General features: G+C 41.7%; 1 protein-coding gene across 2 annotated transcripts in view; it reads right to left on the reverse strand.

Moving 5' to 3' along the window:
- ARHGAP10 (Rho GTPase activating protein 10) overlaps nucleotides 1-14358 on the reverse strand; it is a 337729-nt gene that overhangs the window by 99233 nt on the left and 224138 nt on the right. For both annotated transcript variants that reach the window (XM_082605670.1, XM_082605669.1), the window contains 2 exons: nucleotides 3801-3906; nucleotides 2229-2388 (listed from right to left, as the gene is read on the reverse strand). In XM_082605670.1, the coding sequence (XP_082461796.1) occupies nucleotides 2229-2388; nucleotides 3801-3906 (266 nt within the window). The remainder of the gene's footprint in view (nucleotides 1-2228; nucleotides 2389-3800; nucleotides 3907-14358) is intronic.

Here is a 14358-nt window from a genome sequence, read left to right on the forward strand (position 1 = left end):
CCTCACTACATTCAAGTCAAACGTCAGCTCCTTTGGCTGGTGTATGTGGATCAGTTGTCAAGGAAACGTATGGCTCAGCTGGGGCCAGACATCCCTACGAAGTGTTTCTACGCAATCACCCTCGTTAGCAGAAATATTGTTCCTCATAGCAGAGCCTGGACTCCGAAGTGAAGACCACTTGAGCAGGAGCAATGAGCTGGGAGTGAGAGTGAAAGTGGACAAGGATGAGATCGAAGGGGGGAGAAAAGAGGTAATAGGGATATTAAGTTCTCAAAAATGTTCACTAATCCAAGCTAACTGCCCCTACCCAGTCCCAAGCAACCCTCTGCTTCCAAAGCTGAACTCACACACTCAGTGAAGAATCTGGAAGTCAATATCTCACCTCCTCTTGGTAGGAAACCTCAGGACTGAAATCAGTATTGGTTGTGTGTTCACAGCACTATCTAGCCTGGCCACCGAAAGGGAGAGAAGGAGAACCGAAAACCCTCTACTTCATTCTATAAAGCTCCATCTCCGAGAGGGGGTCCAGTTCCATCTGCTGTTTATTATAATTGGCTCGCCAAGGCCACTTGGAATTCCTGTAAGATTGGTTAACGAGGTGAAAGCAGCCCTCTCTATTTCCCAGCAGAAAAAAATCGTGTACTTGTCTTCCCAGCTTCAAATAAGAGAAGAAAATAGGAAGCTACAGCATTAGATGGAGAGCCTTTTATCCAAGAGCAAGACCCAGAACCAGTATTTTCACAAATAAATTGGATAAAAGTTCTCTTAATTGGGGTTTAATCTAATGACAGTAGCGCTCCTAAGCATTGTCTCGAAGCTTACAGTCTAATTATTTCTTTTTCTCAAAATGAATAGTAGCCATCGTGCCCTGAAGCTGTCTGGATAGTTCACCGTACACATTAATGACAGTTTGACGAGGCCATAAAAGGAGGCATAAATGCACCGCTAGCTACCAAAAAACAAAACCAAAAACCCCACATTGGTCTGACACCCACAAAACAAGCTGCTTTTACCATATTGATAAAGCAAATCTCTAACCAGGTTTCAAGCCTAGCTTTTCAGTGGGAACCGATATCTGCACCAGCTAGAATTGCTCTAGCCAACAGCAAATGCAACAAGAATCCAAGAAATGTTCTCGCAACACTTGTGCAAAAGGACTACACCTCTCTTCATCTGTCTCTTTCCCACTCCCCTGACCCCCAGAAATTTCACTGAATCCATTAATTCACCAAATAAATACTAACCAAGCGCCTAAGGAATACCAGGTATTATTCTAAATGTGCAAAAAGATCTTTGTCCTCAAAGATCTAGAAGAAAGAAATAGATAACAACTAGAAAAATAAGTCAGTTGCATAATGTCAGACAGGGATGTGTGCTGTGGGCCACAAATCCCGAAACAGGGCTCAATCCCCTAGATCGTGACCCGCTTTCCATCAGGGACTGTAATGTTCATCTTCACCTCCCAGAACCTAATACATGCTTGGCATATAACGCAATCTCAATATTTTAGAAAATTTATAAACAATTAAAGTGGTTGACCAAGCATTTTAACAGTTTTCCAATTCCCTATCTTAAAAGTGAGGAAAGTTATTAGCAAGGTCCTGATCTATATGAACAGAATAAAGGGGGGAAAAATCTAAAAGTTCTTGAAAGAGTCTATTGTATTTTGAAAAATCATGTATTCCCTTGAATACAGAGAAACAAACAACAGGATATGTTACCTAAGAGAGTATTCATTTTAAACCAGAGGTTCTCAACCTGGAGGCCCCGGGTTTGAGGATGCTGTGAATCCCCTGAAATTGTTAGCACAATTGCAGGGAGAGGGACAGTTGTGTGTGTTTTTCTGGGGAGAGTGTGATACAGATTGACAAAAAATGTTTTCCCTGTGTTACAGTAAACAGAATTTCAGTGAGAAATCCAAGGATTGAAACAAAGGCAACAAAAAACATAAACAGTCCACAATAACAGAGCGGACATTCGTTTGCATCTGGATTAAACGTTGCTTCCTTAAACCAGTGAGATAACAGGTAAGCTTCAGATTTGTGGAACTCCATCCAAAGACAGAAGCTCCATGAGGACTTCTCAGAACCAGGCTCACCATCATGATAATAAAATCATTAAATAAAAAGAGAGAGAAGGAAAATCTAAGAGGACAGTTATACCTCACACAGGGACGAGCCCAAAACAGGAATTCCCTTCTGGAAAAAAAAAAAAAAAAGCACTTTTACCTTTTCATGGTTTTCAATTAAAATTTCCACGACAATATTCTGAAACTTCAAATCCATGATGGCAGCAACAGTTTCTTCCTGTGGCCTCATCAGAGTTGGTCCAAACACCACTCCTAAATTTGCCACGGTCATGAGGTTCTGCTTGGAGTGATTTGAAACACTAATAAGATGAGGAGGGGGAGAAAGGTCTCTGGTTAAAAGAAGGGGCAATAACTGTGGCATGTAGAGTATTTTGCAACTCTGTATTTCCCTAAAAACAAGGAGCCAGACTCAACTGTCCTCAGTGTCTGCCACTGAGATCACCGCATCTGGCAAGGCCCCATGTGATGGGGTCCCTGCCTACCTTCCTACTTCCCTTTCTTTGATGCTCTGCTTAACCACAGCATCTTTCTTAATAATTCTATGTATATGCTAAGCTTGTGTCTCCGAACGCCTTCATTTACTGCTCTTTCTACTTAGAACACTGCTTCTTTCCCCAGGTCATTATACCCTCGTTTCCAGGCACTACTAGACTACATGGCACCTTTGTAAGAATCACCTTCACAAGCACACAGAGCTTGATCAGAACACCCACACTCATCCCTCTGGCCCAGTACCATTGTGCAGTGAACAACCTGGACAACTGTTCTCAGCAGCCCTGAAACCTAATTCGGGTCTCATTTCAAAAGGTCTCATCCTCAGAAACGAAGTTCCATAACAACCCACTTTATAGTCCAATACCCAACATATATTCTTTATCCCTTTCGTCTTTTTATCATTTATCACCTGAAATTATTTTATATTTTTATTTTTAATGTTTATTATCTTTTCCATCTCAGAAAGAAGGGACTTCATGAAAGTAGGGACTTTGTCTATCTTGTTCAACTATGTATCTTTGTACCAGCTAGCACCTTAAGAAGGCATTCAACCAATATTTGCTGACCAAATGAATGAACAGCTTTACTAGCAGTAGGACCCTTGGAAACTCATAATATCCTCTGGCCTTCAGTTTCTTTTTCATGTGAAATATGGGTTGTAAAACATAGCGTTCCTCAGCTTCCTCTCACCTCTAAAATTTTACAATTACAGTGATCTAGGAGTCCTTTATATATGAAGAAAGAGCTAATTTTTCCACTGAATTATTAGATTTTGCTTGCTTTGTAAAGGGGGAGTGAAAGGAGTAAACTGGATCCTATGAAATAACTACGTATTATTGGATTAAACAAACTTGAAGGACATGTTCAGACTCAGAGTTAGGTAGGTGTGAAATCAAGCTAAATTTGCTAACAGGCTTATAATCACATTTCCAGAATCTGTATGCAGGGAAATGTATAAGATTCTCTTTTCTTACTTCAAATCAAACCCTGAGTTGCTGGCAGTGACGTTAAGCAAATAATTATAGGACTTCATGAAAGCATCATATTTCATCACTCTTGTCCAAAACACACACAATAAGGCAAGTGTCCAGCCTGCCCTCGCAGGTGTGGTCCCTGGTATTGTGTAAACAGCCCCAGCTCCAAGTGTTACATATCCGACACCACCGCACGGTGCCCAGAGCAAAATAAAGCAAGTTAGGAAGAAAAAGAGGCTTACTTAGTTAAGTGTTTCACCAAAATATCCAACATTTCTTTATTTTTCTCCGGCAGTTTGTGTACCAAGAAATGGATAGCGTTAACACGAGATTCTGGGCTGCCGCTTTCTTTTAAGGAAAAAAAGAAGAAGAAAGAAAAGAAAAAGAAACAAATGGTTAGCAGAGAACTCAGAATCAAATATATTCCTAAAAACAATCACAATAGCTCATCCATTAAATCTTCAAGCAGATCATTTACATGTATTTTGCCGCTTTTCAAAGGAAAAGAAAATCCATCTATCTATCTTTCTCCCTAGTATGGATCTTCTATGTCTCCCCTATGATGTAATTTCAGCGAGGCTGCCATTAGTACCTTTCCCTATGCTGATATTTAAGAACAGAGGGTGACTACGGATTCTCTCCCTGGCATGCTGCACCTCAAATCTGCTCCTCGCTTACCTGATGAGGCTAGTCACTGGGTCACTGCCCCACATTGGAATGCAAATAAAATATCAGGATTAGGTTCCTCCCTTTTATGGGTTAAACTTTATCCCCCAAAATGATATGCTGAAACTGCAAACCCTCCTCCACCCCGGTATCTCAGAATGTGACTATTGTTAAATGTACCAGGGATTTGTTTTTATCAGGTGTGGTAAGACATGCAGACATGGAAACAACTCTCAGGAACAAAGACGCTTATCCTCACAGATCCCTAGAAACAGGAGGCATGGCATGCCATGCAGGGCCACATGGGGAAGCACCGGGGAGGTCAGGAGGCAATGAGCGAAAGGAAAATGTGGGCAAGAGGGTTTATTGCAGCATCCACATGAAGGAACAGGCAAGGCAGGGTAAGCAGGCTTAAGATGGGTTGGTGTGAATTTTTTCAGCAGGCTCGGGGGTATAGAGACTGTTCCTGATTACCTGGTACCTGGCTCTGAGGCAGTTAAGGCAGAAGAATATTGGTCTGGAGTGTTAGAACCCGAAAAATGGGGTCAGGGAGGGAAAATGGGCTCTGGATTGGTTAGTTTGCACATGGAAAGTGTGCTCAGGTTAAATATCTCTAGGAATTGGTTAGCCCCAGGAAGGGCAAGTCTCCCCAGGGTCCGTCAAGCCCCAGATGTCAAAACATTAGAATAATGAGACATACTTGACAGCGCTTATTTGGGATAAGGTCACTGTAGATATCATTAGTTAAAATGAGACCACAGTGGGGTAGGGTGGTCCTTTAATCCAATGACTGGTATCCTTATAAGAAAACAAAGACATAGAGGGAAGACGGCCACGTGAAGGCAGACATACAGGAGAGTATCATGTATCAATGGAGACAGAGATTGAAGAGATGCACCTACAAGCCAAGGAATGCCAAGGATTGCCAGGAAACACCAGAAGGTGGAGGGGGCAAGGCTCCTTCCCTAGAGCCTTCCAAGGAAGCATGGCTCTGCTGACACCCTGATTTGGGACCTCACCTCTAGAACTGTGAGAGAATAAATTTCTGCTGTTTTAAGCCATCTGGTTTGTGGTACTCTGTCACAGCAGCTCTAGCGAACAAATAGTGAATATATTACCTTTGTCCCTTAGACTTTGGTATCAATGATCATCCATGGCTCTTACTAACAATGCGCCCAAATGTCCCATAGAATATTATGGGACAAATTGATAAAATGCTTATTATTGAGAATTACGCTAGAGTTGTCAGGGGTGTCAAAGAAGTGACCGATAAGAACTAGGTGCTCAGTTTACCACAGCAGGACGGAAGGTTACACATCGCTATGGAAGTGCACAGAGAGCTGGCAGGGACGCTCAGGAAGTTTTCGCCTAAGGGGGAACGTTTGAGTCGGGGCTTGAAGAACAGGAGAGGTTTCACGGAAGGTGGAACTGAGGGGTGTGGGGTACATTCTGGATTCAGCAAACAGTGTGAGAAAATACACAGCCTATTCAGAGACAGCTCCTTAAGTGTACATAAAGGTGGTCAGAGCCAAACTTTGGTCCGTAAAGACCAATATTACTCAGCCATAAAAAAGAACAAAATAATACCATGTGCAGCAACATGGATGGACCTAGAGATTGTCAAACTGAGTGAAGTAAGTCAGAGAAAGACAAATATCGGATATCGCTTATAGGTGGAATCTAAAAAAAATGGTACAGATGAACTTATTTACAAAACAGAAATAGAGTCACAGATGTAGAAAACAAACTTATGGTTACCAAGGGGGAAGCAGGGGAGGGATAAATTGGGAGATCAGGATTGACATATACACACTACTGTATATAAAATAGATCACTAATAAGGACCTGCTGTATAGCACAGGGAACTCTACTCAATACTCTGTAATGACCTACATGGGGAAAGAATCTAAAAAAGAGTAGATATATGTATAAATGATTCACTTTGCTGTACAGCAGAAACTAACACAACACTGTACATCAACTATACTCCAATAAAAATTAGTTTAAAAAACAAAGAGAACTTGTCTTTACTGGTTGCTTATAAATTAGCCACTGAAAGTAAAGCAAGGAAGGGAAATGAGGAGAGTTAAATTGGTGGGGAGACATACCTGACATTTTTAGAGGATGAATTAGACTGGGGGAAAAGAGCAAACTAAGAGGGAACCGCTATGTGGTCAAGAAGTATTGAGGCAGGAAGGGGCGGGGATTGGGGTGGGGAAAGGGATCAAACTACAAATAAGGAAATAGAGCAAAGAAGTATAGTTTGGGGCTTCCCTGGTGGCGCAGTGGTTGAGAGTCCGCCTGCTGATGCAGGGGACATGGGTTCGTGCCTTGTCCAGGAAGATCCCACGTGCCGCAGAGCGGCTGGGCCCGAGAGCCATGGCCGCTGAGCCTGCGCGTCCGGAGACTGTGGTCCCCAACAGGAGAGGCCACAACAGTGAGAGGCCCGCGTACCACAAAAAAAAAAAAAAAAGAAGAAGTATAGTTTGCAGTCAGATGGTGGAATCACCGCTTCCAAGTGACAGCTAAGTGGCCTTGAATAAGTTACCTAACCTTGCTGGGCCTCAGGGTCCTCACCTGCAAAATGAAGTGAATAGCACTATCTCAGAAGGCCCCTTGAGATTCCGTGAGGCAGCATCTGTAAAGCACTTAGCCCCAGTACCTGGCATTCAGAGGCACTGGACCACTGTTAGCAGTCATTGCTGATGCTGTTCACGTCACTGTTGATGTTTGTGTTCCTCTTATGTCAGAGCTATTATGGAAGAGGTGGAACTGACAGGATTTAGCCTCAGACCAGCTACGGGTCAAAGGAAAGAGGCAAAGATGACCGACGTTTCACGTCCTGGTTACCGGGCAGTACAGTCAGTTCTGCTGACAGACAGGAACCCAGGAGGCGAAGCGGGTTTGAGGAGGAAGATGATGGTGAAGTGATGGAGAAAGTGACATTCAGGGGCTGGTATTCTAGCAGGTATCTGGGAAGGGGAAGACGCTTTAGAGCTGAAGGCCAGCCACGCTCTCCAAAGGGCGTGACCTCCAGCACGTGGCCAAGGCTGCCCGAGTACTTCAGAGGCTGACAGAGGATGCGGTGGGGAAAAGAGCTCCAAAGACGTACAGGGGACATGCCAGCAGGGAGCTAAGCAAAGCACAGGAGGAGGACGAGACAAGAGGACCAGGGAGCTTCAGTGTCATCAGAAAGTCAAGTGAGAAGAAACCTGCGAAGACTGGGGAGCTAGTGCTATCCAGAGTTAGGGGAGACTGGGGAATCGAAAGACAGAGAAGGGGGCTGTGGCTAAGTTTACCAATTTTTACAAAAAAGGAGGTTAAAGAGTGAAGTGCTGAAGAGGACGGGGAGGGTGGCATTTCAGACCAATGGTTCAAAACAGGAGAAAGGGAAGGGAAGGGGAAAGAAAGGTAAAGCAAATCAAGAACAGGGAATTTGGTGGGGCTTTTCTGTTTGGTTTTTATAACTGAGGTGCAATTGACATGTAACATTATATTAGTTTCAGGGGTACAACATAGTGATTCAATATTTGGATACACTGCAAAATGATCACCGCAATAAGTTACCAAATTTTTTTTCTTGTGATGAGAATTTTTAAGGTCTACTCTCTTGGGACTTCCCTGGTGGCACAGTGGTTAGGGGTCCGCCTGCCAATGCAGGGGACACGGGTTCAAACCCTGGTCCGGGAGGATCCCACGTGTCACAGAGCAGCTAAGCCCGTGCGCCACAACTGCTGACCCTGCGCTCTAGAGCCCGTGAGCCACAACTACTGAAGCCCACGCGCCTGGAGCCTGTGCTCTGCAGCAGGAGAGGCCACTGCAATGAGAAGCCCACGTGTAGCAACAAAGACTCAATGCAGCCAAAAATAAATAAATAAAATAAATTTATATCAAAAAAGATCTACTCTCTTAACAGCTTTCAAATACACAATACAGTATTAGCAACTACAGTCATCATGCTGTACATTACATCCTCATGACTCATTGATCTTTTTTTTTCTTTTTCTCATTTATCTTATAACTGGAAGTCTGTACCTTGTGACCCCCTTCTCCCACTTTGCCCACCCCCAGCCTCCCACCTCTGTCAACCACCCATCTGTTCTCTGTACCTATGAACTTGGGTGTTTTGTTTGGATTTTTTTTTTTATGAGTCCACAAATAAGTGAGATGATATAGTATTTATCTTTCTCTGCTTGACTTAGGGAATTTTTTTTTCAAAATGATAATAGTTTCACCTTCTTATCATTGTAAAAATTAAATATCTCTTCTGCTAAAATTTTAGGAAACATAGATAAAATAAAAATTCAGTTAAAAAAACACTGAAAATCTGAAACATATATAGTTGAGAAAGACCAAGCAATCAGACTACACAGAACTCCTACAAATCAGAAAAGAGAGAGAGAACCCAAAAGAAAAACACGGAAAAGCATGGAGCAGAAACTTCATGAAAGGGGACAGCCATACCACCAATAAGTGTATGAAAAAAGCACTAAACCTCATTAGTTATCAGAAAAACAGAAATTAAAACCACAATAAAGGATTCCTATACACCCACCAGGAGGGCTTTAAGTGAATATTAAGCTTGGGCAAGGACACGAAGAAACTGGAACTGTCACAGAGTAACCGGGTGGGAATAATTAAATGGTACAACCACTCTGGAGAGCTGTCAGTTAGGCAGTATCTACTAATGTTGAACACACACATTCCCAACGACCCCAAAATGTCAGTCATAGGACCATTCACTAAAGGACACATAGCAGAATGTTCTCGGCAGCAGCACCCTTGGTAACAGTCCAAAACCGAAGCAACTCAAGTACCCATCAAGAGCAGAACAGGAGGGTGGTGGTATATTCATACCGTGGAATACCGTACTGCAATGAGAGCGAACGATCCACTGATTCATTCAACAGGAATGACTCTCACAAGATAAGCAAAAGAAGCCAGACACATTGGTACATTATGTTTTAGTTCCCCAACCAGGGATCGAACCCGGGCCCTCGGCTGTGAAAGCGCAGTGTCCTAAACACTGGACCACCAGGGAATTCCTCAATGTTCTATTTCTTGATCTGGGGGCCGATTACATGGCTATCTTGACTCTGCAAATTCATTAAGCTGCACACTTATTATTTACACTTATTATTTGTGCACATTTCTGTTATGTTTCGACAAAAAGTTCCTTAAAGTTACTCACAGTAAATCTCAACCTAAGATAAGCTACTAATTTTTTTAATTATTTCAGATCCTTTTTCATTATGCTATTACAAGATATTGAATATAATTCCCTGTGCTATACAGTAGGTCCTTGTTGTTTATCTATTTTATGTATAGTCATGTGTATCTGTTACTCCCAAATGCCTAATTTATCTCCCCCTCCCCTTTCCCTTTTGGTAACCATAAGTTTATGTTCAATGTCTGTGAGTCTATTTCTGTCTTGTAAATAAGTTCATTTGTATCATTTTTTTAGATTCCACATATAAGTGATATATTATATTTGTCTTTCTCTTTCTGACTTACTTCACTTAGTATGATCATCTCTAGGTCCATCCACATTGCAACAAATGGCATTATTTCATTCTTTTTTATGGATAATATTCCATTGTGTGTGTGTATGTGTGTATACACACACATCTTCTTTATCCATTCATCTGTTGATGGACATTTAGGCTGCTTCCATGTCTTGGCTATTGTAAATAGTGCTGCTATGAACACTGGGGTGCGTATATCTTTTCGAATTAGAGTTTTCATCTTTCCCAGATATTTGCCCAGGAGTGGGATTGCTGGATCCTATGGTATCTCTATTTTTAGATTCTTAAGGACACTCCATACTGCTCTCTATAGCGGCTACCCTAGTAACTTTTAAATTTAATCATTTCAGAGTTTTCCTTCCTTTTTTGTAATGAGATGTTCAAACAGCCTATTTCATTTAATATATAATGGAGGGACTTCCCTGGTGGCGCAGTGGTTAAGAATCCACCTGCCAATGCAGGGGACATGGGTTCGAGCTCTTCTCCGGGAAGATCCCACATGCCACAGAGCAGCTTAGTTCATGCACCACAACTACTGAGCCCACATGCCTAGAGCCTGTGCTCCGCAACAAGAGAAGCCACTGCAATGAGAAGCCCGCGCACCACAACGAAGAGTAGCCCCCGCTTGCCACACTAGAGGAAGCCCGCGCGCAGCAACAAAGACCCAACATGGCCAAAAATAAATAAATAAAATTAATTAATTAATTTAAATATATATACATATAATGGACATCTCTCCATGTCTTTAAATGGAGTGCACACCATCAATTTTATGAATATTTAGTTTGCTCCCAATGTCTGTAAAGTTAAGTTTGCTCCACTTTACACTTCCAGGAGTAGTGTCTGAGAGGGAGGAATGACATTTTACAACACAGAACACATTGTTGCTAAAGGGAGGGGAGGGAAAAGGCTAGGAAATGAACAGGCACATGATAAAGCAGAACGCAAACAATCAAATCATGTAAAAGACTCTTTGATACAGACTACATTTGTCTTCGAAAATAAAAGTACAGCTATCTAAAGAGGTAGGTGATAAATTACAATCAAGTTTTTAATCTGGAGTTAAAACCAACATAATGCCTTACTAAATCAAAGCTGGAGGAAAATGAAAGCAATGAAAATATAATAGCATTTTCAACTCACAGCTTTGATTTTTAAAATGAAATTAAAGCAGGGACTCTGAAAAACAGTCAAAAATTCCAAAGGAAGAAAAGGATAACTGCCTACAGTAAGAATTTTGTACATTCAAAGACTGAACATTTTTGAAAAATTCACTGAAACACTTTCTAACTCGTGTGTGTCTTGTCATTAATAATCATCTTCCTCCAAAGAAAACCCAACTTTAATATTTTTTTATTTATTACTTATCGAGAAACACAAGATAGGAAAATAGCTTCCCACCTTCTAAGGATAAGGGCCTTCATTTCTAAGTGGAAAATACTAGAATCAGTTTTAAAAATGAAATCAAAACCTTCCACTTGCTTTTTTGAGTCCCTCTCCCACCAGCTCACTCCCATCTCATTTGAAATCATACACACATTCTTTTTCAAGTCTGCTTTTTCCTTCTTCTTCCAAAAAGAAGAATTTGTGTACAGTAAACCTTTTTCTTCATCTTGTTTCATTTTGATATTAATTAAAGCTTTGTGTTAATGGGCATTTTCATGTGGCTACAATAATAACTTTAAGGTACTCAAAAAGTTTTCTAAGATAAATTACCCTTAGTTGCTTATGCTATGTGCATTTCTTTATAATTTAATTGATATAAATTACAAAGAATGCACAGTGTAACTTTTTAAAAATCTGAGATGCTGAATTAATCATAACACTAAATTCCTGATGAATGCCAGGGACTGGAGTTTACTGTAATAGCAAAAGCATTTTTAATTGTGAAACTACAAATCAGCATCTACAAGACTTAATGTCTATCTGCTTACGTTGCTGTGCCAGCTAATGGAGACTGAGAAAGATAGGAGTGTAGCTTACTTGACCTTATCAAAGACACACAGACAGGGAAACTTAAATTTGATATTTAAACGTCATCAGTCAGTAATACTGTAATTTCAGGAACGCATTAGCAGTAACCATTCAAGCACTTCCCACAGACATCAAGCATCCCAGTTCTTCTGTGGGAGACACTATCTAATACCAGAAATTGACCACAGCAGGCTAAGATAGCTTGATGTCATTAAGCATCTAATTCCTTTAATTTCCAGATTTCTGAGTCCCTCCCCACCAAAACAACATGATTTTGTCTTGTCTCGCCTGCAGGTTTACCAATAAGGATAGAACATTCTGGCTAAGCAAATGCCAGTGCCTTGGATCCTATAATAGTTTTCTTTTTCATCATAAGTGACTAAAGAACTTTGTGATTATGATTTTGCTTCCCAGGTACCTTGACTACAGGAAAAAAACACTGAACACAGCAAGACAAGTATTCTGGTTTGGGGGACAGAAATTTTTCGTGTGATGCCATATTAGGCGTCCAGGCTTCAGCTGTCATTCTCAAACCAAGTTTAACATGAGTCCAGCCCTGAAGCATGGATCCAATTCTTACCAATATGATCTGTCACAGGCTCTGAGCCTGAAAGGCTGAGACACACGCCAAGGACTACAACATTCTCAAAGGTAATAAACATCATGCAGTAAGAGATCCAGGTAAATGCCTGCCAGCATTCCCCAGCTGGGCACGACCTTCCGAATCCTGCGTAAACCAAGCAAACTGTATTTTCATCTTACAAATTTCTGTACTAAAAGCCCATTATATTCTCTTGCAAGACGGATGGTGTGAAATAATAATAAATATACGTATACTGGTCTCTGCACCCAGTTCCTGATGCTGAGCTCCTAAAACCCTTATATTTGGGGGTGCTCAGAGAGTCTTTTGTTCTAGTATTTCTAGTTTCTGATACAGAGCTCCTAGGGGCTCTGTCATTTCCTGAGTGATTGGAATGTCTGACACCAAGCTCCTAAGTCCCCTGGAATTTGGGGGCTGATAAGAACATCTTCTGTTCTAATGAGGTGATTTTGGTGGGCTTCTAGATGGGGGCTGGTCAAGAGAGGTTAGAAGCTTGGAATTTTCAGATCTACCCACCATCCTCTGGAGAGGGGAGAGGGCAAGAAATGGAGCTAACAATCCATCATGGCTACAGGATGAAGCCTTCATAAAAATCCCCCTACCACAGGGGATGGACAGCTTCCAAGTGGGTGAACGTATCTATATGCCAGGAGGGTGACACCCCCCAACTTCACGGGACAAAAACTCCTGCACTCAGGACACTTCTGGACCTTGCCCTGTGTACCTGACTGTTCATCTGTATCCTTTATCATATCCTTTATTATACCACAAGCTGGTAAATGGACATTTGCATTTCCCTGAGTTCTGTGACCACTCTAGCAAATTCTCATGTCCAAGGTAGGGGTTACAAGAAAGCTGATTTCTAGCCGGTTAGTCAAAAGTACTAGGGATAACCTGGGACTTGGAACTGGTGTCTTTCATGGGGCGGGGGGGGGGCAGTTTTGTAGGACGAGTCCTTAACTTGTGGGATCAGAGGCTAACTCCAGATAAACAGAATCAGACCTGAATCCAACTGCAGGACATGCAGCTGGCATCACAGAATTGGTTGGTGTGGGGAAAACCCACACATTTGGTGATCAGAAGTGCAGTACTAAGTGTGTACAGAAGACACACAGGAGTGATTTTCCTAGACAGAGGGTCTCCAGTTCCTTTTAGCAATTTTAAGTTAACTCCCTCAGCTGAAAGGGTTATTTGGATGCTTTCAAAAAAAAAGTGTTTTTTTAATTTCTCAGTGCATTCACCATTGACCAGTAGTATTTCTTTTAAGAATGAAAAACAAAAGACGTTTGCCTTCTGTGGTGACAACAAAGAAAGAAAATTCACATTTGTATCACACACTCCAGAAATTAACTCACAGCTTCTCAAGGGAACTCTACTGGAAAGAAACAGATGAGAAGAAATGAAGGGACCCAGGAGAAACCTTCAGAACCCTCAGCAGGGACGGGAGAAAAGACCATCTCAACACCACGGAACAGACTGAAACTACTGCACATGACTGAAAAGAATCAAAATTTAGTTTCCATGCTGGTGTGAGAGGCAGTAACAGAGATGGGTGATGCTTGATCATTTTAAAAGTTAGCTCAGCTAAGACACTGCAGCAAAACAAGGGAATCTCTGCCGTCGTTAACGGAAAATGATAGTTTAACTGCAATTCCAAGTTTCCAACATTATTCAAGAGACTAATCCTGGCCACCTGATTTCTGTGACCCTTTTAGTCAACACTGGAAAGGACACAGGCAAAGATCAGAAGACCTGCTCCTACACCCTTTCCTGAGAGAAGGGTGCTCACAAGAGAGCTGAATAAAAAATGAAAGTCTGCACTGGAAATGTGGGCCATGAAACTACACCCATTTAATATACGTACTTTTCCCCATTAAATAAGGTAACTATGGGTCCCATGCCAACCGTAACTCCACTTGGGTGCAAATTTCTGCCAATAATTACAGTAGCTACAGTGTTTCTCTGGAACAGGCTTGTTATTCAAATCATTGTGAAGACTCTACGTCAGATCCCAACAGAGTCAGGAAGCAGAAC

This window comes from Mesoplodon mirus, assembly GCF_964341445.2.
Source record: "Mesoplodon mirus genome assembly, chromosome: 2".
In the NCBI taxonomy this organism is placed as follows: Eukaryota; Metazoa; Chordata; class Mammalia; order Artiodactyla; family Ziphiidae; genus Mesoplodon; species Mesoplodon mirus.